A 24,286-nucleotide genomic window follows, 5' to 3' on the forward strand; every position below is an offset into this window, starting at 1 on the left:
GTTCTGTTTTGTTTTTAAACACAAATACAAAAATAACACACAAAACAAATGTAATACTTGGTGAATTACTGCATGTAGTGTCCTTGTAGCTATCACCCAACTCAAGAAATAGTTACTTTACTGGCCACTTCAGAATTCTTCCTTGTGTCTTGTTTGACGTGTTTCTCTCCCTAAAAGTAACTGCTGTCCTTTCACACTGATCCTTGTATCCTTGTCTGTGTCTTTTTATAATCTTGTGGGCATTCTTACACATTGTACTTCAGTCTTGCTGTTCTTTTTGAAAATATGTCTTTTGAGTGTCTTTTAATGTACAGGTTTTCACTCTTTCTTATTTAATTGTTGAGGAATTTGGGCCATTTCACCTGTTCAGTTTTCCTACAGTCTGGATTTTGCTAATAGCATAGCTAATGGTGCAGATCTACTCTCCTCTGTATTTCCTGCAAATTGCCAACTGGAGCAAGAGGCTTGATGGGACACACAGATTTGATTCTCTTGTCATTATGGCATCCTGATCTTTAATCAGTATGCACATAATATATGATTGTCTGTTCTCATGATCTGTGAAACAAATTATTCCAAAATTTAGTGACTTAAAGCAAAAACCAGCCCATTGTATCTTATAACTTTGTAGGTTACCGGTTTGAGCAGGACTCTGTGGGTGATAATTCTCTATGAGGCATCCATTTGGTGTATGGGCTGGTCTGGAGGTTCTTACACTGGCTTCATTTACATGCCTGACACACTGGTAGGAATGGCGGGAAGACTGGACTCTTATCTGGGCTCTTCTTGCTTTCCATGTTGTCTTAGGTCTCTTTACAGTCTCTCTGGCAGTCACTACATAGCCTCTCTAGCATAGTCTTGAGTTCTTATGTAAGTGTTAAAGAATTTGTGGACATATTTTAAAACCATCACAGTAACTAATAGATATTTTGGGGAGATACCTTGATATCTCTTTAAAGTTTCACCTGCTCTGGTGGTCTAATGGTAATTTTTCTATTTCTCTTTGAATTTCTACATTTGTTAGTTAGCATTATTCTATAAAAAAGATGTCTTACATCCTACAGATAACTTCACTCTAGTTACCCAGTCATTAATTCACATCAGTTTGAAGCCTGGGTATTTGTTTTATTTTTAATTATATCCAATACTACATTAATTATTTTGGTACTCCAGGTTTTTTGGCTTTGTCCACTAGGAGGAACTCTTTCAGTTTTTTTTTCCTATGTCCTTTTAACTTTTAGGTTAATTTTTAAAACATTTTTCTGGCCTACTTTCCTTGTAGGAAGTTATTCCATTCATTATTCTCTTTTTCCCCTTTAGAGCTTATGTGGCATTTGACCTCAGCTGCTTGGTTTTTGTGAAATTAATTTTTCTGAACTTTGGGGAGGCATGGTTAAGTATTTCCAACTTCAGAGAGTTTCCTTTTATGTTGTCTTCAGATAGTATTTAAAAATGAGGTGGTTTGATTTCTAAGATTCTTAGCTCCTTTCTTCCTTTGTCTCTAAGTTGTCTCTTTTATAATTTTGTTTCTGTTTATAGCACTTTCTTCTCAGTTTGGAACCTTTGTCCTTGCTTTTCAGTTTCAAGAGTTTATAGAGCTTGTTTGTTCCATTTCCTTAACCGTTATGGAGGCCTCTTCCTACTTTACCCCTTCTACTCACCTACTTCTGGATTGGGCAAAACCTCAACCGTTTTCAACTACAGTCAAGTTGGCTCCCTGTGCTTTCCAGTGAATACCTGCCCTGCTGATTGTTTTGGTATTCCTGTGCTCTAAGATCCATTAGGTCCCCTGTTTCCCTCTGTTTCTACTTTTACTGAAGTTGAAACTACACAGGTCTCATAGACATCACTGGTCTGTCCCCAACCAACTTATATTTTGGGATTCTTGGAGATAACTAGATTACAGCTGGCTTTGTTGTAAATGTCCACAAAGCTTTGGTTTTGCTATTTACTCTATTTTTATGAGGGCATTTGTGAAGATTCCAATGCTTCATAGGATCTTTTTATTGTTATTTCTAAAAATACCAGTTTGAGCAAAATATATTTTGATGGCATATTAAGTTATAGATATGTTTGTGTTACTGATTAGATAATGAATGGCTAAAAACTGTGTAGCTGGGAAGATTTTTTTGTGACATTGTGTTAGGGGTAAAAAATACAAAAATATTAATAAAATATATTTTATCTAGAAGGAAGTTAATGTTTTATGCTTATTTCCCATTAACTTATTTGATTGAAAACTGAGTTTTATGTCGATCAACCTATCATGAATTTCATGGTCTCTTCAGTTTACTTTGGGAACTTTTACAGGCCATTTGTTTACTGTTTCTCTTTCTCGACTTCCTGTTTCTCTTTGGAATGATCTTAAAGAATCATTATGTATTACTTGTAAAATGCTCTATCTTCTTAAGAAACTGGTAACTCTTTGTGATCACTCTTTATAGATGGCAGTATTCCTGAATTAAGATTGAACATTTTTTTTAGTCCCATTATTGCCAGGCCATTTTAGCCTTCTCCCATGAAGAGGCAGTTTGGTGTGAATAGAAATTGAGTTTTAACAATTCTGTTCCAAGGTTACCTTTCAAAATACCCTTTTATAACTGACTAGCTGTTAGAGACCAAATTCCATGCTTTTGTTCTATTTATCATTTCCATAGATTCTTTTTTTTCCTCCTGGGAAAATGATTTCAGTAGCATGTATAGCACTTTGCAGAATTTAATCTCTCAGAAAATGATTGAACTATGTGAAAGTCACTTGGATTAAGATAGTTTTCCTGTTTTATTCAGGACCTAAAGATGGAAATGTAGACTGTTGAGACAAATATGAAATATATATCTTCCTATTTAAAGATATATTAAAAGAGCTTACAGACTGTTTTCAGAGGGAACAAAAGTGTTTTTACTTCAAGTGGAAAAGAGAAGAAACATCCAACCTGTAGATTACAGTTGAAAGTTATACAGTGACATTTTAGTTTTAGTAGGAGCTTTGGGGACATTTTTTCATAGTCTCTCCCCTACACAATTAATGATTCAAATTAGAATTTGATCTTTTGATTTAATTAATAACTCTCACATCTTCCTAGAATGAGTTGAGGATTTTGTTGAAGAGACTTAACAAATACATAGTTTGAAGTATTGGCTAAAATAGTGGGTAATTTTCAGTTTTTCTTTTTCATTATACCTGGTCTAAATATTTTTATATATGTATTGAAGTTGTATGGCATTAAAATTGCATGGAAAAGTAGTATTTAAGACATTTTTGTCTGATCTGCTTTCAGGTTCACGCATGGGAGATTTCAGACCAATTGTTACAGATTCGACAGGATGTTGAATCATGCTATTTTGCTGCACAGACCATGAAAATGAAGATTCAGACCTCATTTTATGAGCTCCCCACAGACTCTCATGCCTCTTTACGGGACTCATTACTAACCCATATCCAGAACTTGAAAGACTTGTCGCCTGTCATTGTAACGCAGGTAAATCCTGTGCTTCTCATTTGGAAATTTGTATTGCCATGTGGATTTATCAAGTTAATTTTGATTGACATTTTGGGTCATGTGAAGTGATGTTAACAACTTTATTACAGTGAGTGGATAGAAAGTGAAAAATTTAATCTTAGAGTGAAGTTTGCTTTCAAACTAATTTAAATAACAGAAGTAGGGGAGATGAGTATAGGTTTTCACAAGCAGGCATGTGCCTCCCTGACTGTTGGAATTGTAGATGATAAAAATACTGTTCTGTTTTGGGTCAGAGGTCTAGATAGATGCCATTAAAAAAATCCTTTCTGGACTGATTGGCTAGTAAAAGACTTATGAATGAAATGGTGAGCTATAGCATCAGGCCTTTCCCTCTTAGACAAGGAAATACATTAGAAAGGAAAACTGGAAGCTTCAGTGAATACATACTCACATGTGTTCTCTGCCTGGCATAGAAATGCCCTTGAAGAGGAAGGAGGCTTTTTGCATAAGGCTTCAAGATGAGAAATGGAGAGAGAAGGGAAATGGCAATCCATTACTTGAGGAGTGAGTCAAAGGGCTGACTTTGTCAGTAGCTTTGGCCTTTTGGCACGGTAATTTATCTGTCCATTAAGTTCTATGGTATTGCCAAATAAAAGTAAGTATTGACATATTCTGAGGAAAATCTGTAGTATGTTCTTTCTGACTTGTTGTTAATTTTTTATTTTGTTTTGTTTTTCACTTTTAAAGGTTAACTTTTAAGTCCCAGCAATTTGTAGCTAGCTCAGAGAGTTTACATGATATATATAGTTGTGGGAGCAAGGGGTAGAGCAGGCCTCTCAGTTTTTGTTGTTGTATTCTTTGGAAGAAATTTAGTTTCTTTGCTTTCCAGTTAATATTGATGGTAACCCTATTTCCGTTCATCTGTTCTATTCATTTGTTTAATCTCTCTTACTCAGCTGGCTTTAGCAATAGCAGACCTTGCCCTACAGATGCCTTCCTGGAAGGGTTGTGTGCAAACATTGGTGGAAAAGTAAGTTACTTGTATTGACTGTATGCTAGCGTTTGGAATTAACCTACACAGAGAAATTTGTTAGGAATAGGTAGACATTTGGACTGTTTCCCCAAACTCTTAACATAGAATTATTTATAATTAACCTTTTAAATGATTTATAATTCAAATACTACAAAAATTAGTCATGTGGGACATAAAAGACTTTCATTATTTATGTACACACTTCGTTTCTTGAAATAACTGCAGCAAAGTCTTTCATTGCCATGTGGATTATTCCCATTAACTTGACATGTCAGCAGTTGGTTAAAAATACTGTCAGAATGTTTAAGATTGTATTAAATTGAAAGTCATGAGTGTACATTCTTACTAAATGTGTTTTTTTTCATGTCTGTCAAAGGGACAGTGGTATTTTTAGATCCTTGGAGCCAGCTACTTTGAATAAAGCATTTCCTCATGGTCTTGGCAAGATAATCTTGGTATTTGCTTGCATTTTGGCCTTTGGTTAGGAAATTATTTTTAAATAAAGTGAATGTCCTTTTTACCTCCCAACTAGTGTGTCATTAAAGGCTTCATGTGGATAATGTAGTCTTTGTTAAAAAAATTTAACACGTTTCTTGAAAAAAACTTAACTGTGGAAGCTTTCAATGTAAAAAGTGAACATTCTCTACCTATTTGTCTGTTTCTTAAGGAATCACTATTAATGATTGGCTATATAGCCCTCTAGACTTCCTTTTAAGCATTTTAAAATAAGTGTGTATATATTTCAATAAACACATACTGATGTGTTTATTCACACATGTGTATGTCTCATACACTTTTTGCACTTAACATATTGTTGACATACTTTCATGCTCTGACATAAATATCTCATTCATTATAATGGCTATGTATGTTCCAGTGTACAACTGTCTATAATCTTTTATCTATTTTCTTCTCTTATGTGATTAAGTATTTTCTGACTCTAACTCTAAATCTCTTCCCTTTCTTTCTCAGATACAGCAACGATGTAACTTCTCTGCCTTTTCTGCTGGAGATCCTTACAGTGTTACCTGAAGAAGTACATAGCCGTTCCTTACGTATTGGAGCTAACCGGCGTACAGAAATAATAGAAGATTTGGCCTTCTACTCTAGTACCGTGGTATCTCTGTTGGTGAGTAGGTTTGAAATACTAAGTTTCTACCTAGGGACAAAGAGCATGGTGGTTATTTTGTAATTCAGTTGTGTTATTGTGAAATATCTTTCTTTGCATAATTTGGCACTGGTAATACTGTGGCATTTTTATGATGCTTTACAATTAAAAATACTTTCAGAAATTATACTTTTCAACTTTATAAGTAATGCTGCTAGGGTGGTATTATCTCCATCTTGTGAATGAGAGACAGGCTTTACTTTAGGATTACACAACTGCTAATTCAGAATTTGAACTCAGGCCTTCTCATTACATATCCCTTGCTTTTTCTACTACTTTATGGTGCAAACTGTTGGGTCTTATGAAAGACCATGCTAAGGGAAGTATGTATAAATGTACTTTACTAAGTAAAGGACCCTTTCTTAAGTATGAATTGAGATTTTGATAGGGAGGTGGTACAGGACTTTACTTGACCTTTGAACAATATCACAATTATAGATTAGCTAATTCCACAACATCTTTTTAAAAAGAGTTAAACATGATTATGTCCTTTCTCCTTTAAAATTAGGTGGAAGCTTTAATGCTGTAGACGAAGTGTAGGTGAATTTATGGCCTATGGGCTGGTCACCTATTTTTGTAAGGAGAGTTTTATTGTACCGTAGTCACGTGCATTCGGTTACATACTGTTTAAGTCTGTCATTTCAGGCTAAAATGAAAGAATTGAGTAGTTTTCACAGAATCCTTATGTGGTCTGCAAGTCCTAAAATATTTACTGTCTGACCCTTTATAGAAAATATTTATTGGTTCTTGAACTAGATGGTATTAAATTGATTATCTAGCCCACATCTCATTTTTTAGGTCTTTATATAGTTCAACTCAATTTTCTCAATAACATAGTAGATTATTTTTCAGGGATTTGTTCCAGTACTTCTGCAATACCATAGAACTTCTTATTTGAAAAACAAAATTTTGTTTAAAATTATGTTCAGTTTGGTGTGAGAAATTTATTGGAAAAGTATTCTTTTAACTTAAATATATTTTTCAACTAACTTTATTTTAAAGAAATAGTATAGAAAATTAGGAAATATAGACAAGCAAATTATATTCAAACCATCTGGAGATTATACTGTTAACCCTTTAGTACATATCCTGTATGAGCTTATGTACAGATTTTTAAAATCTAAATGAGATTAAACTGTACCCTTCTGCAGTCTGCTTTTTTCAGTCATCCAGTTTCATCTTCCATTTCTGTAAATTTTTATATCATCTAAAAAAAAACCCAACTGTGTATTCACATTTTCTCAGTTGGTCCTAATATATCCTTTACAGAAATTTTCTAAATCAATATTAAGTCTAGAACTGTGCCTTGTATCAGGTTATTATAACTCTTAATCACAGTCTTCCTATTCCCCTTTTTCAAAATGACCCTGATTTGTTGAAGAGATTGGATCAGTTGTCTTATAGAATATTTTACATTCTGGATTTTCTTGTTACCCTGTCTTGTTTCATTTAGCTTGTTTATCTGTTCTCTATAATTTCTGTGATTGGAAATTACATCTAAAGCAGCCTTTCTCAGTAGAGTCCTCAAGATAATTAAGCTTAATGCCCTAAAGCATCCATTGTATGTAATAAACTCTTCCCTGTGCATTAATTATGGTGCTGGTATACCATCCTTAGGATAATGGTGAATGTAGTTACTCAGATCATTTTCTGCAGGACTTAATTCTTTTCCCAGAACCCTGGTTGAGAAAGGCTGAAAGGCTTGATGAATTAATTTTAAAAGGTTAAACATTTTTGACTAGAATACATTCTAAGTACTTCCTGTTCTATCATATCAGAAGATAAATACTTTTTGGTGACCTTCCATTAGTGATGGTAGGATTGACTGAATTAGGATTATGACAGTCTGATTCTTCCATTTATAAAGTTCGTTTTCCTCCCTTCTAATATGCAGTTTGTATAGTAGTTTGTTATTTTATGAATATCCAATTCTACATCAACCTTTTGCCTAATGTTTTTTAATTCTAGTCATTAATCATTACCTTAGTAATTTCATTGTGACTTGCAAAATTATTTTAATAATTGTGTCATTCCTTCTGCATATATATTGGCATTCTTCTTAGACTAGAAAGTCAGGATAAATAGTTAATTTTTAAGTTTCCTGTTTTCAAACAAGAATTTTTTTTTAAGCTGCCTCAAATGTTACTGTTTTTTGTAAGGGGGGTTGGCTTTTTCTTTATGGAGTATTATGGATCCATGGATTTTCAGTGACTCAGGGTCTCTATTAAAATTATTCTTTTGATGCTTAAAATGTCATACATAACTTGGGCTACTAGAGTACTTTTTTGTTTTCTAACACAAATTGCATAATTTATACCCATCTTGTTACTTACTTTCTCCAAATCTGGAGTCCTTGGTTCCTTTTAGTACCAGTGTAGGTCCACTCAGGAGAGAAACTACATAGTAATATGTGGGAACATTTAATTTAAAAAAGGATTAACTCTAACAGGAGGTTGCAGTAATGAGTGATGATCTAGTAAGAAGTAAAGAGAGCTCTATAGAGAGAGTGTAGAAACCAAACAGGTACAAGGAGCAGTCATTAACCCTAAGGCTCGGAGGGGTTCTTCATTCTGTGAAGTGACCCAAACCTTCATTCCCAGAGACTCTGAGCCATTAATCATCCTGCTTCTTTTGGTGGTTGCTTATGTAGTTTTCTATTATCTTTTATTGTGGAGAATCCTCTGGGTTCCAAACCGAGAAACTTCTTGATTCCATTGCATAGGAGTAACCCAATTTTTCCTTGGTAATTGGGATCAGTCACTCCAGCCTATAGATGACCTCACTTTTTTCCCCCATTGGTTTAGTGACCTAAGAAGGTCCAAATAGTCTTACCTTCCAATTCATTGGAATTAATTTGTGTTTCCTGTTGGAAGCATTCCTTCTTTGGGGACCAAGATCTCCAAACCAACAGAGCTCAGAGTTGCCTTTGACTATACTTCCTTTACTCTGATAGGAGTTCCTTGATTAGTTGTGATTCCATGATGGTTGGATATGGCATTTTGTGAATGACAGTATTGCAAGCAGGGAAGGTAAATCTCTTCTTGCGAAGGCAGATCTCTGCTTCTGTCACAATAGAAGTCCAGTGTAATCAGTCAATCTGGTCCCCATGGGGAATGGTGCTGTTTTAGGGATTCAGTGTTTGTCTCTGAATTGACACTCATCAGTAGGGTTAACTTGGTAGTGTTAAACTTTGATAAGTGGAATTTCATGCTAATTCTTTGGGTAGCCTCCATCCCTGCTACTATTGACATTTTGTTTATGAGCCCATTGAGCAAGTACTGCATGGGTGGGGAGAAAGGCTGACATCATAAAAGTTTGTCATTTTGTTCATCTGTCATTGAGAGATTCCTCTGTAGTGGATGTCCTCTGGTGGGTATTCACATAGGGTAGAAGTATCTACATAGTCTGTGCCTATTCATAATACCATTCACATACTTCTGCCTCAGACTTCCTTGTCACCAATCTTTCAATCCAATTTCTTCCAGATTCCAGATCACCCACTCAAACCATTAGCACTTTTCCATGAATAAGTATAGATCCATATTTCTGGTCATCTCTCACTCTCTGACATGGTGGACAACCAAATATGCTGTTTGAAGTTCTGCCCACTAGGAGGATTTTCCTTCAGCCAGTGTCCTGAGTGGGCCTGTAATATGCTATAGCTGTCCACCTTCAGGTGGTATCAACATATTGTGCATATCCATCTGTTATCCAGGCTTGCGTTTTCTTCAGGAATCTGGTCATAAGGAACAACATCCCAGAAGTCCATAGGCATGGATTGAGGGAGATGAATCAATGCAATAAAAGTTCATGTCGAAGAAATCTGAGCCACCTTCTCATGCAACTTTCTTGTGCCATCCAGACCTTTCTTGGCTTAGTCTCTATTATTCCATTTCCATTTGATGACAGGTTGCTGTTACACATACACAGTCTTATGTTCAGATAATTGAGACAATTCTCAGTTCATGATGGGAAGCTCAGGCCACATCACATGATCACCTGATGTCCTGTGGTTAGATATTGGGTCTCTGTTAAGACTCAGTAGCAAGCCAGAAGTTGCTTCTCAAAAAGAGTAGTTACTTGTAAAAGAGGACATAGATTGCTCCAGAATCCTAGATATTATGATTTTTCTGTTGGTGCTTACCAGAAGCTCTATATACTAACTAAATCCAGAATCTCTAGGAAATACACTTATCAATGAGTTTGGCTCAGTCTGATATTACATTTCAGCCTCCCCTGATCTAACACTCTTAGAATCCACTCCCACACATGTTCCCTAGGTTTCTTTAGATACATGTTAACTAATAAAGTTATTTCCGCCTGTGTGTATCTTTGTCCCAGGAACATGCTGAGGTTTGACCCTAGCAGTGCTAGCACAGGGAATGTTTGTAGTCAGTCTTGAAGAGAATGGGAGTCCCCTTTTAAGGCATCTATTCCAGATGAAGTTTTTACAGGGCTTATGAGCTGGGGAAGGGTAGTTTTCTCAGACAATACAAGGCAGGCTACTTCCACTGGTAAGGGAGACTAAGAATGACTTGGGGATTCAGGATTATCAGTTTCATAAGGGTCCATCCAGATGTCCACATTCCCATTTCAGATTCCCATTCTTTACCAGTTTCCTAACATTCACATGAGAAACTTGGTGAGGTTGTAATTTCAACTGTTGTATGTAATTCAGCAAGCCATACAATTAAATTTAGTATATGAGTTTCAGCAGTATCAGTCCTGTAGCTATAAAAAATAAAGAGCTTTGTTTAGAGCTGTCATGAAGGCCTCTGGTTCTCAGACTGTGACTTGAGATGAGTTAAGGGATCTGAGCTTGTTGTTTTCTTTTTGTAATCACTCAAGTGAAGTCAAAAGATCCAGTACACTGCAGTCCTTACAGTCATCCTTAACTGCCACAATGATCAAATAACATCAGCCACTCGAGCTCCCAAGGCATGTGCTTAACCTAGCACTTACTCATAATTGACAACAGGTGATAGCTTGTTTTGTTGTGATCAAATCTGAAAAATACCTGCCTGTGGTACTTACAAGGTCTATAGTTCTGTCATTTAGCTTGTCATATTACAGAACCCAAAGGATGAAACTAGTCCAAAATTGCCAAGAAAAATAGGTATTTGGCTGTAATACCAGGTCACAGAGGCCTCTTAAAACCTTTTTCATTGAGTTCCTCCCACATTCTCTGTAATGGTTCTCTTCCATCCCATTTTACATGTCAGTATTATACTTTTGTGGTCTATTCAAATGAATCCATACCTAAACATTTTACTGAATTTAAAAAGATGTAAAAATTATTCTGTTGCTCTTATAGCTGAACTAGCCTGGTCTGTATTTTTATCCATTTATTCTTCATTTCATTAATCTATGATCAGTAATTGTGTTTTTAATAATAGAGTTCTCAAAGAACTGAAAGTAATTCTTAGTTCTTACACGTTATGGTGTATTTGATTTAGTTAGCAAAGCTTCTTTTCTTCAAAGCAATTGATTTTAGCTGTAGGGCTTGTCCAGAATTCTATCCTTAAGTTTGAGTCAGTAGTTAGAATGTACAGTTAAATTCTATTTGTAAACATCATGCCTTAGTAAAATTGAAATGTCATTGAAAAAGTATAAAGGCCAAGGAATTGTGTAAAGAGTTTATATCAAGAGCCGCAAAGTTTGTGTGTGTGTGTGTGGTTGCCATAAACTTCCTTGAATCCTTTCTTTTTTCTTCCTTTGTTTCCATTAAATTCAAACTAACTAATAAGTATGTAATCATTATTGCCTGATACTGCAAACATAGGGGGAACATGGCTACCTGAAGTACAAGTGTCAGCGTTTAGATCATTATGGGATTTCATACCCCCCATGCCTCTCAAACCCCATGGCAGTTAGGATGTTTCTAACCCATCACCTGCAAAAGTTATTTTTAAACATTCTTTATCCAGAAAAATTTACGTCACATTTTACTTTGGAAAAAAATGCATCACAAAAACAATTTGCAAAGAAAAACAAAGGTAAGTTTTAACCTGACTTTTCATTTTGTCTTTTTTACAAACTACCATATTTATGGTAGTATCACTTTCTGTGGAATGGTGTATTTGCTAGGTATTCAAGTGCTGAAGTTGAAACATCAGCCTTTCTTATGGAAATAGACAGAAATGTGACTAGCTTATTACTGTTCTATAAAATCAGGTGATAGATAAGTATTACTTTAAAGACAAGAATATTGGTAAGATTACATTAATCCGTAAGTGGGATCTAACAGTTATTTCTGAAACATATCTCTCTCTGAGCAAGTCTGTAACCTCTCTGTATATCAGCTTCCCAATTGAGAAGGTAGAGATATGTAATAGTACCTACCTATAGAGTTTAGCAGAGATTAAATGAATTGAGAGTGTTGAGAACAGTGCACTTAACAAAGCACTTTTAATTGTTGTTATTATTGTCATTACATCTGTAAGGTGATTACATAATGGTTTATAAATATTTAACTCTTCATTTCAGATGACTTGTGTGGAAAAAGCAGGAACAGATGAGAAAATGCTTATGAAGGTCTTTCGCTGTTTGGGAAGTTGGTTTAACTTAGGAGTTTTGGACAGTAACTTCATGGCTAACAATAAGTTACTAGCACTCCTTTTTGAAGTTTTGGTAAGTAATGGCTTTGTTTATGAAAGTATTTCACAGTCACAGTAACTAACCTCGGACCCCACAGTGTTCTCACATTTCTGCAGTAATTGGCAAGTGTATAGTGAGAGAGTGACAGTGTCCTTCCCTTGTTGCCAAGTGCCAAATTAAGGTATTAGTTTTAATGCTCAAAATAGAATGTAGTTAGGTTTAATAGGAAACCAGTCTTATATGTAGATCAATATTTACATATAAAAAACTAAGTAACAAAAAAATGGTATCTTTTTCCTTGTTTTTAAAGTATAAAGTATGTTTCTAATAATGATCATTGAGTCTTTGAGACAGTTATAGATCAGAATATAAACAGTTATAGATCAGAATATTATTTTCATAATTGAGATAGTTTTTAAACATCAGGGTATGTATAGGATGGATTTTGGGTTTTTGAGATAAATAGAATAAGAAGTAATATCTTTTTATATACTTACACATTTCTTTCTTAAACTTTGGACATAATAGTGCCTGGTGTACATTCCTGTGTCTTGGTAGGTAAGAGTAAGTGAGTACTTAGAATAAGACTGGTTTTTAGAACAAGAAACTTAGCAATATCTCTACCACGAATATTGAACAGGTATTTGGAGATGGGAGTGACTTTGTCTCTTTCTCCCAGATCATTTCCTTCCATCAGGACATATTTGTATGGAAGCTCTCTGTATATATTTATTGTATGTTTGTACACTGTAATTTAGAAGATGATAGCATGATACTAGATTGTTATCACTAAATTAAAGAAAAGGAAAGCACATTCTCCATGGAGACATTTTTGGAATTTGATTGTTGTTAGTATATTTTTGCTGTCATTCTTGCATCAGAAGGTAAGACCCAGGAAGGGCAGGCAGTATGCTAACAGTTGTTTTGTTAGTCATTGTCTTGTCTTCATGTCTGTTAATGCCTTACCTCAATAATGGTAAGTTTGATTCTCATCTCACTAAATTGTGTGAAGGTAAAGAGTAGTCAGTATAAATAAAATCCCACTTTTGTTTAAAAATCATATAAATATAATTACATATGAATGATTATACGTACAGTCTATGTAATATACTTCAAACTTAAAACAGTAGTGACTTCTGGGAATTGAGAATTGGGGTAGAGAATAATCTAAGTAGTGTGCCAGGATTGCATTACCCTCTCTACTGATCCAGGTCAGGACCCTCTGCTATTTGAAAAAAGAGTGTTTCTAGAGTCAAGAGTCAAATATGTTCTTGTTGTTACATTCATTCAGTGCTTAAAAATCATGCCATATTTTAGTTTGCTTTATGTTTGGACTATCACTTTGTTATATAGTTTTTCTCCTGTAATTCTTTCCTAAAAATCTTTTTAAAATTTCATACTTGGTATATACAAAAGAATAAATTTGAGCATGTGTTAAACTTCTACAACATAGTAATACAACAAATATTTTTTAATCCACCATCCTGCATCTGTGTGCTCTCCCAACCCTGCCTGTATAGCTCCCCCAACCCTCAGAGATTCTAAATGTCTTTGTTTTTTTATTATTCATGTAGGTCTAATATGCCTTCACTAAATTTATCCAACCTCTGAACTGTACCCCTACATAGAAACTCTGAAGTCCTTCCTCCTTAAACCTTCTTATCTGCTCTTATTTGATCTGCTCCCCAGCTGTCATCCTGGGACTTCTCTTTACTATGCTTCTGGTTTGTAATAACTCTTTTTTGAGCCTCCTCAGATATCTTCCTCAGAAGGATATGTGGGAGATAAACTTTGAGTCTTTGCATGTCTGAGAAATACTTTTATTTTGCTTTCATTCTTGAGTGGTGGTTTACGTATAGAATTCTAGATTCAATATTCTTTTCCTTCAGAATTTCCAAGCCTTGCTCTCTTCAATACTGGCAGTAATCATTGCTAATGAGAAGCTGGATAACTTTGATTTTTGCTCCTTTCTAAGTTACCTTTTCTCCTCCCCAGAATCCTTAAGAACCTCTGTTTAACCTTGGTATTCCAAAGTATCACAATACTATGTTACATATAGGTATTTGATACTTGTTGGACCTTTCATTTTAGATAGTACTTGACTACCACAAAAAGGATGGAAAAGATTCCCAGAGCCTATAAAATGGGCCAGGAATACATGGCATTATATTTGGAGTGACTGGTATGGAAAAAAACATGAATTTTAGAAGTTATGGGACCCTGATTAAGGTACAGAAAGGCTGATTTGCTTGACATATAGAGAACTAGAACTAGGATGGGGAGGATTGGTGGATTTTGTCTCTTTGAAGGCCAGAACTGTTAGGCTTTATGTGTTTAAAGTATACATTCAGAAATAGGCTGTTTTTGTTGCCTTAGTACTTGGATTCTAGCTTAGTGATCATATTTCTTACTTCTCTATTCCTGCTATCTCCCAGCAACAAGATAAGACCTCGTCCAACCTACATGAAGCTGCTTCAGACTGTGTGTGCTCAGCTCTCTATGCCATTGAGAATGTGGAGACTAACCTGCCATTAGCCATGCAGCTTTTCCAAGGAGTCCTGACATTGGAGACTGCCTATCATATGGCTGTGGCACGTGAAGATCTAGATAAGTGAGTAGTCATTTAAGGCAGTAGCCCTGTGTTCACATACAGTCTAGTGTTCTTTTAAGTAATTTTTTATTATTCATCTATCCTTTGTGATTCTTTGTGACTGTAAATATACATATTGCATCCTAAAAGATGCTCTGCTATTCTCATTAGAACCTGGAGTGGTCAAACTGAATGCAGAAGAAGTCATAATCATAGGAAAGTAGGACATTTTTTGCTATTTTTCTACAAAGGATAAGGCTCTAAGAATTGGGGATGAACTTTGAAGTATCAAATATGATTTGATGGGAATTTCATTCAGATGTTTTAGTAGTTGAGAATTTGAACTGACTTAGAGTCATTTACTTCTCTGTTATAAAAGTACCTGATGTAAGGAAAGGTGGCTGTTACGGAGATTATGATACAGCATAGAAAAGCATAATTAAATGGCTGTATGTACATACAATATCGAGATTTCTGACTCAGTGTTCTCATTACTTTTTCATCTACAGAGTTCTGAATTACTGCCGTATTTTCACTGAACTATGTGAAACTTTTCTTGAAAAAATTGTTTGTACTCCCGGCCAAGGTCTTGGGGACCTACGAACTCTGGAACTGCTTCTTATCTGTGCAGGACATCCTCAGTATGAGGTACTGTTTACATTATGCTAAAGCCATTATTCTCTAAGTTGTATGTTGCATATTACCTATATTCCAGTGCCTCCTGTCCAGCTTTTTATCTGTGGGGAAATTATTGCCCTATTTTTAATTAATATGATGTGGGGGTTTCCTCTGTACTGGATTAGAAAAAGAATATAATTGGGCTTCTGCTTTGAATCCTTTTCTGTTTTCTTACTTGGTTAACTGGGCTGACTGGTGTAGGTATCTTAAGGAACCCAGAAAGAAAGCCTCTAGCTTTCTGTTGAGCCCCCTCTCTAGTTCCAGTGATTCTTCGGAGCTTTATAGCAAAAAAAACCTCCTCAGAATCTTAATTGCACTTCCACAGGTCTTAACATCCAAAGTTTTTCTCCAAAGTATGGGTAGGAGTGAGAAAGAGATTGAAAGGATTTAAAAGTCTTCTTCATTCCAGAATCCTTAAGACACCACCTTTTTTTTTTTTTAATAATTAAGGTGTCATTGATAAATCTTATGAAGGTTACACATGAGCAACATTGTGGTTTCAACATTCACCCATATTATCAAGTCCCCCCATCCCACCCCTTTGCAATCACTGTCCATCAGTGTAGTAAGATGCTATGGAGTCATTACTTGTCTTCTCTGAAGACACTGCCTTTTTTAAGTTTGCTGGATTAAAAAAAGAAAAAAAATGTTTTCATTTATTCAGGAAGTTTTACTGCCTCTTAATAGTTAAAGAAGTGAGAAAAAAAATTCCCAAGTTGAGTATTTTAAATAGTTCTATTTTGGATCTTTAATGGGAAAAGGATGGTAGGGCCCTTCTTGGGAAGGGGCACAGAAGTACTGTGATTCTCAATCCTTTTCTGTTGTAACATAAAAGATAATATTAAATTGTTTGGTGTGACTCATGAGGATATCTAGATTTGGAAGAAACTCAAAACATCTGGGGAAGGAAATATAGCATTACATAATGATTATCATTCCTTTAAACAGTGCCTAACTAAGATAAGCTGTGGATAAAGTCACAAATTTTTTCTTCCCTTTCTCTCTTACTTAGTAAAGCAAGTGAGTGAAAGTAATACAAGGTTGGTATGTTCAGGGATTTGCAGACAAACCATTTGGTGAGAGGTGTTCTGATCTCAAACATGAAATGATTTCAGAACTTGGGAAACAATACTTTAGAAGAGACTTCATTTCTGTATCTGTTTCTCTAATTTTAGAATCCAGTCTAATGGAGAAATTGTCCCAGAGCTTAATGGGAATGTAAAGTCAGCCATTCTAATACAGGTTTGGGCCTAATATGGGAAGATAATTGGGGAGGATAATAATAAATCTGCCAGAGAAAAGGTGGCTTCTCAGCTGGTTCCACTTAGGTTATTTAAAAGTGTATCTTCCTTCCTCTGTGGACCTAATGAAACTGTCTTCTTACTCCATTCCTTTTCTGATTCAAATAAACCATCCTTTTTCTTTCTCTCTTTTAATTTAACAGGTAGTAGAAATTTCCTTTAATTTTTGGTACCGATTAGGGGAGCATTTGTATAAAACTAACGATGAAGTTATTCATGGCATCTTCAAAGCTTACATTCAGAGGCTTCTTCACGCCTTGGCTCGACACTGCCAGCTGGAACCCGACCATGTAAGTTCTCTTCTCTACTACAAATCTTAATTTTCTCCTTTTTTCAGTGCTCATTTGAAAAGGAACTGAAAAAATAGAGAATAAAGCAATTGGAAACTGCTGGTTTTCTGTCACTCTGTAGCTTATATTGAAGTCAATACCACTATAATAAAAGAGTATTAAGCCTATATGGAAAGAAATCAATCCTGTTGAGCCAGTAATTCTCCTGGGAACTTACCTTAAATCTGCAGAAGACGAAAATAGCTATTTTATGTGCAAAGCATTAACTTTATAGTTAAACCCATGTACAACTGTGTAAGAGTAGTTACATAAATCATGATGTAGCAACTTGATGGACCATTATGTAGCAGTTAAAAATGACTTGAAGTAGCAATAGTTGGAATGCTAAATGAAAAAAATCAGAATGTAAAAAAAATTTTTTTTATTGGAGTATGCTTATACAATATTACGTTGGTTTCAAATACACAACACAGTAGTTCAACAGTTACCCATATTACTGAATCCTCACCCCCTTTAGTGTAGTTACTATCTATCAATGTAGAAAAATGTTACAGAATCATCAACTATCAGAATACAAAATTTTATACTCTGTTTTTAAGTTTAAAATATGTAGTTGGATTAAAACTAACACAAAAGTGAAGTATTTGTGTGATTGCATGATTCTCCCCTCTCTCATCCCCCCTACATAGTACACATTTTTCTTTATCTTATTTATACTGATTTGACAATTTAAAAGGAAATATGGAAACAATCTATTTGCTTTGAAGAACACATACTAGAAATACTATAAAATAGCCCATTGGGAAACTCTTCAATCTCCATTCTTTGCTTCTTAAGTCTCTTCAAATTTTATAGCATTTATTTCATCCTTTTTTGTTGATTGATCGGTTCAATCCCTGTCCTTTAACCTAGGACCTGGAGTCGGGGTTTTTTTTCCCATTGCTTACCATTAAATCTGACATGAAATTTGTTCTCTTCATTCTAATGTTACATTGTTTTAGTCATAGAATAGTATATCTCCACAGAACCTTAATGATGTTCTAGATTAGTAGTTTTCAGTATTTTTTTTTTAACTGAGGAATCCTCTCTTCAGCTACACCTTACTAAGAAGCCTAATAAGTAAATAAAAGCATGGACACTCTGGTTTAAATGATTCTACTTGCTTGATCCCCTTCCTCCCTTTGCTGATCTATATAGTGCTTTATAATTTGTATTGTACTTTCTATTTCATCTGAGACAGCCATCATCTATTTCCTCCTCCCTTACTTATAATTTCTTCATCTTATGTCAAGGAGGTTGAATTAGGTCAGCAATTCTGAAGTAAGAAGGGCTTTTTCCAGATATTCATGGTCCAAGATTCTTATACCTGCCCTTAACCATCTCACAATTGGTAAGCCTTTGTTTATTCAAGGGAGCCTTGTGGAATAAGAACAATTTAGGGAGCATGAAATATAAATGGTCTGTATATTTTTTAATGAAAAAATTCAAATATATAGCAAAGGTGAAATAATTTTATAGTGAATACTGTATACCTACCACTTAAATTCTACCATTAATATTTTACTAGTATAAAATGACCACCTATGCAGAATTCTTTTTATAAGTCTGTCCACATATATAAGATTCTTTGTAATCTTATAATCTATTCTGCATTTACTTATTGTGACAGTGGCTGATTTTGGTAGATCCTGAACCAAAAAGCCTCAGTGGCTTATTCAATAATAAAAAGCTACTGACCCTAATCCAGGTGAGGCTTATAAACTCTTTAAATTACTAGCTCTTTCTGGCCACTTTCCTTACCACTCCCAAGTTTTTCCAACAACAGAAACAAGGTGTAGTTTGGAAATGCAGAAAGAAAGAAGAGAAAGAAGAGTTTTTCATAGTAGAGGATAGGCTATATTGACCTGACATGCCTAAAAGTTTAGTAGACTCCCCATAGTAAAATACTGTTGTGATTTAGGAGACTTATCTTTTGTTCATTGGGTCTGGACTGCTTAATGGCTTCTTTTTCTTCACTAGAGGTCAGTGAAAGCATTAGTGAGTTTAAAACAAACGTCTGATTGGAAATTTCAGGAGGGGGTTCCTGAGGAGACTGATGACTTTGGGGAGTTTCGGATGAGGGTATCAGACCTCGTGAAAGACTTGATTTTCTTGATTGGATCTATGGAGTGTTTTGCTCAGGTAAGCCCATTTGGAGATTCTTACCAGTTTTACTCATCACTTTTACTCATTCTCTGTCTTCTGTAAATGTTCCATCTTTTCCTTCATGTTCAGTGGCTAAATGGGACAGTAGATATGCAGGTGCCTAGCACACTGCCTGGCATATAGTAGCTATGTTTTATTTAGTATCTTACAAGCCAATCACAGTCTGTATGTTTCAATATGGTTTACTCTAGTACTGCTAATGAAATCTGTTCCACCTGTCCAGTAGGAGTGGAAGATCATAGATAATCTTAAAGCCCCCAAGGTACTTATAAGGAATTTGAACCTAGCCAGGAGAAATGGGGAAGTTTTTCTGCTTTAATAATTATGTGTCAACTCCTGGCAACCCTTTAGTTATTTAACTTCCTTTGTCCACACTTACGGTTAGGTTCACACTTATGGTTATGTTCCTGTTCAGTTACATCCCAGAGGTGACTATACTAGAGTAGAAAATTCATAGTCCTGTAGTTTTCCTGACAGTCAGTGAGGAATTTTACCTCATAAGGTTGCAGTCATCACTATTCCACATCACTTAATAAATATTAGCATAATTTCAGGTGGTTTTCATATTATTGGGTCATGCTCCAAGTTCTGAAATACTAGTTTTGATGTTTTGTCAGCAATACCAAACCAACCTTTTTTTGGGGGGTGGGGGTAACCTAGTCATTTTGTGTATTATGGGAGCATAATGTGAGTTAGAAAGTGTTGATAAAATAATAACTTTTTCTTCATATTAAGCAGTGTGTTTATTGACCTAACTGCAAAGAACTAGGGATTCTTAGAAAGCAGATTCAGTGAGATCCAAAAATCACAGGCAGATGACCTGGGCTCAGAATTCAACTTTTTTCTCACTGTCTTTGTGGCTTTGAGCAAGTTACTTGTTTTTTCCAGACTTCAGTTTTCAAATTTACATAAATTATCAGTGTTGTTTAAGACATGTTCTGTGGAAGCACCAGTCCCATGTGATGTTCTTTAGTTAAAAAAAAAAAAGTTCTGTAAATTAAAATCAGGAAATGACTTACATAGTACATTAAAGGCTCCATTAACCCTACAACAGAATTGTTTAATTTAGTCTTACTACCTAGCAGTGTCTGCTATTTGACTACAGAAATCTTATTTAGACCCAGTTACATTCCACAGATGGGTATACCCTGGGAAACTTCTAGACTAAAACATCTCTGAGTATTTTGTTTGGTCTCCCCTCCCCACCTTTACTTACACATGGTATTATGATGTTTCTAAGCAGCAACTTTTTAGGAATTAAATTTCTGCTGCTAGTATTGATACAGACAAGTAGTTAAAACAATAGAAAAGCCAAGGTATATATGGAGGATTTATATTGTATGTCAATTTTAAGTGTGTTTATATATTTGTCAGTTATCAGGACCAGGAAAAGACACTCATGCAATGTTTTGTTTTTTCTATAATTCTCACTTTGTGAGAGTGGATGATAATCTTGATAGACTCTTGGGGACCTAAATGAGTTTATTCCAGATATTAAAATTGTAGTTACTTACAGTTAGTGAAGATGTGAAAAATGAAAATAATATTCTCCCATGGCTCTGAGAGATAATTAGATTTGGAAATGGACTGGATTTATTTTAACTAACAAAATTTTTAAATTTTGTTTGTTTTGGAATTCTGTTTCCCTTTTAATGGATCCGTAATCCACCTCTTCTTCTCTAGTTATATTCTACTCTGAAAGAAGGCAACCCACCCTGGGAGGTGACAGAAGCGGTTCTCTTTATCATGGCTGCTATAGCAAAGAGTGTTGATCCGTGAGTGTCTAATAAGTCTTTTGCTGGGACCTCTAAATATCAAAGGAAGGACTATAACACCATTTTGCTCACTTGGGCTGTGTTTGGAAACTTCTTTCTTCTATAATGCTGCGTAGTCTTCTGACTTCAAGAATCTAGTCCAGAGTAGCATGCATTGCTGAAATCCATGTTATAACCATAATTCCTAGAGTTAAAATTATTTTGTTGTTGATGCTAGAAAAAGAATGCTAGTTTATTTTTCCAAACAAGGCTTCCTTGTGAAAGTCGGTATAATCCAAAACTTGTTCGACTGTTGAATTGTTGGTACTTGCTTAAAAGCAGTTGAATAGGCACTAATTTGTCTCACACTTACTTTTGTGACCTTGGGTAAGTTTATCCTTACAAATAACTATGTTCTTTTTTTGCTTTAGAGAATTATTTGTCAGTTTCAGAGAGGCAAGGCATAGGTACTGTTTTATATAAAAGAGCAGAATCTAAAAGGCAATTACTATTTTTGTTATTGCCATAGGGAGAATTTCAGATTATTAGAATTTGATTTCTTATTGCTTAGCAAAGTAATTCTGCTTATGATTTTAACACAGATCCCTAAAAATAGAATTTACTTTGTGCTGTGAGTTTATAAATTGATGCTAGTATTGGTCGAGTTTTCTTGTATTATGATTAGATACTTGAGGTGGAGCTCCCTTTTCAGGACCTTGATTGGAGGAATGGTTAAGGTGTGTATTTATAAAAAATACAATGCTTTCTTTTTTAGCTGCCTTTCAGAGCCTAGTCAATCAAATTTTAGATTGTTTCTAAAGCAGTAAATATTCAAGGAGATAGAGTAGGTTGTTTTTCTCTGTTAAGAAGTTCTAGACCAGAATTATATATGTACTGTTTGCTCATAAACTCATTTCAATGTCTTTTGGAACCTTTAGTGATAGTCTGAAGATTATTAAAATCACTGATATTCTAAATGGTATGTGTTGGTTTGAAAAAGGATGGATAGAGTCAGGAATGGCTTAGTGCCCCTATAAAAGTGAGAAATCTTATTGTTTTTTGTTTACCCATAGTTAAACCAAGTACATGATTATAAGTACATGAAGGACTTGCTAGACTTAGTTTATCAGCAGTGAATGCTCTTGCTCTAATCCAGGATATTATTTACATTTAAACATCTTTCATTTCTGGATTATATTCTGTCGCTTTGGGGACATCTCTACTCTGCCTAAAAAACTCTAGCCAGTATTCTTGGGGAGTAGAAACAAGAAAAGGAAAGGGGAAAAAACAAATATTCATGGAACTGTGAAAAGTATGTGGTTAGCTTTAATTTTCCTTATGTGTCTATGAGAATTATTCATTCGTTCATCTAGCCATTCAGCAGTATTTATTGAGTGCCCACTATGTGCCAGGCACTGTTCTAGGTGCTGCAGATATAGGCATAAACAAAACAGATTGTTTGAAAGAAGACATTCATCCAAAGCAAATGCCTGCCTCTCTAATTTGAAGAGCCTTATTTGATAGTAGGATGTGTCTTCAGGCACTTTGCTGGCATTCAGAAGAGGAAGGAGCAGTATGCTTCTCCTGAAACAATATCTTCCATTTCTGTCTTTTCCCTTTTTTTAAGGATTTAAAAAACTTCTATAACTAGTGTTAAGCACTTTTATACAAATTGTTATCTATTTAGAAAGAAGCCCTTTAGCAATGATTTGTGTCATTGCAGCCTGTTAGTTAGTTAGCTAGAACTTAAGCTCTGAAATCAATAACTGGGAGTACTTGCCTTCTGTACTCAGGGAGAACAATCCAACACTTGTGGAAGTCCTAGAAGGAGTTGTCCGTCTCCCAGAAACTGTACATACAGCTGTGCGATACACCAGCATTGAGTTGGTTGGAGAGATGAGTGAAGTGGTTGATCGAAATCCTCAGTTCCTTGGTATGTGTGGACTCTTCCCTCTGCAGCTGCTGCTTCTGAGTTTTCTGATTTTCTTCTTCCTCTCTTAATTTTACTCTTATTTTCCTGCTTTCTTTTATTGATAGGTAGAATGTTTCTAGACACTAAGTAAATATTATGAGTTATTGTATAGTTGATAATAACATTTATAATCTGATTAGACTTTGGAGAAAGGACCTTTGAAAAATTAGGTCTCTAGATAGGGAAATAGTTTGCTTCTGGTACTCTGCTTCAGCATGAACATTTCTGTCTTTTTTAGCTTAGCATATGCTTGAGCTAATCAAACTCATATAATTATAACGTAGGAGCTACTAATTGGATAAGCGAAAGGGAGAGAGCTTTTCAGTGTTAAATACATGCTCCTTTTTAAAACTAAGAGTTACCATATGAAACTAAGTACAAATTAAATTAAGAATGTTGAGTTATATAACCTCTGGTTGCCCTTATTGACTTGAAAAAACAACTAAAAATCATATAAATTAACTGTAGAATAAAAAATAAAGTTGGTAATCATTTTTCAGGTAAGGAAATAAATCCAGAAACTAAATAATTTATCTAGGGTAATATATATTAAGCCCTCTGATATTCAGAAATGATTGATAACATTCTCAGAATTTTAATAATCCCCAAACCTTCAAATATTATATATCAAGTTTGATGTATTTCTCATGCGTATCTTTATTACCACCTTTCAACTTGATTTTACTTTACACGTGATCTTTTTTTATGGACTGAAACTCTTAAAAATGATGTGCTCCTTTTCTCTTGTTTTGGAATACAGAGCTCATAGGCTCATGTCATAGCTTAGCCACTTTTCAAGTTCAACATACCATTAAAAAGTTCTTTCAAAATGTCTGTTTTCTAATTGGTAAGATTTCTTGACTTCTATTATCTGCCTCAACATTTGGCTTTCTTTTCTGAATGATTTTTCCACAAAGAAGCAAAGTAGATTTATTTGTTTGTTAAGAGTTACTCAGTACCATCTTGCAGTATCTTATTCAAATTTGTGCCTCAGTAGTAAGACAGATTGCTCCATATTCTTACTCTAGAATAGTCAAAACCACAGATACTCAGTTTGAGAATTACAGAGGTCTATAGTATTAAGAGTTGCTTGGACTAGGTTCTAGATTTTAGTTCTTTTGATTCCTAAACAGGTTTTTTCTTTTTTTTTTTTTTGTGGAGAGGGACAGGGGTTCACGCTGGGTTGGTGCATTGTATTTGTCATTAGACTAGAAATGGAGAAAACTGTTTTAAATGG

General features: G+C 34.9%; 1 protein-coding gene across 3 annotated transcripts in view; it reads left to right on the plus strand.

Annotated features, from left to right (window-relative positions):
- Positions 1-24,286, plus strand: part of TNPO3 (transportin 3) — a 70,434-nt gene that overhangs the window by 18,382 nt on the left and 27,766 nt on the right. For all 3 annotated transcript variants that reach the window (XR_005061662.2, XM_017670464.3, XM_017670462.3), the window contains 10 exons: positions 3,279-3,479; positions 4,418-4,491; positions 5,467-5,623; positions 12,149-12,292; positions 14,695-14,870; positions 15,359-15,497; positions 16,972-17,118; positions 19,192-19,299; positions 21,007-21,098; positions 22,871-23,010. Coding sequence is in view for 2 of the 3 variants with exons in the window: in XM_017670462.3 (XP_017525951.1) it covers positions 3,279-3,479; positions 4,418-4,491; positions 5,467-5,623; positions 12,149-12,292; positions 14,695-14,870; positions 15,359-15,497; positions 16,972-17,118; positions 19,192-19,299; positions 21,007-21,098; positions 22,871-23,010 (1,378 nt within the window). In the remaining variant the exon portion in view is untranslated. The remainder of the gene's footprint in view (positions 1-3,278; positions 3,480-4,417; positions 4,492-5,466; positions 5,624-12,148; positions 12,293-14,694; positions 14,871-15,358; positions 15,498-16,971; positions 17,119-19,191; positions 19,300-21,006; positions 21,099-22,870; positions 23,011-24,286) is intronic.

This window comes from Manis javanica, chromosome 6, assembly GCF_040802235.1.
Source record: "Manis javanica isolate MJ-LG chromosome 6, MJ_LKY, whole genome shotgun sequence".
In the NCBI taxonomy this organism is placed as follows: domain Eukaryota; kingdom Metazoa; phylum Chordata; class Mammalia; order Pholidota; family Manidae; genus Manis; species Manis javanica.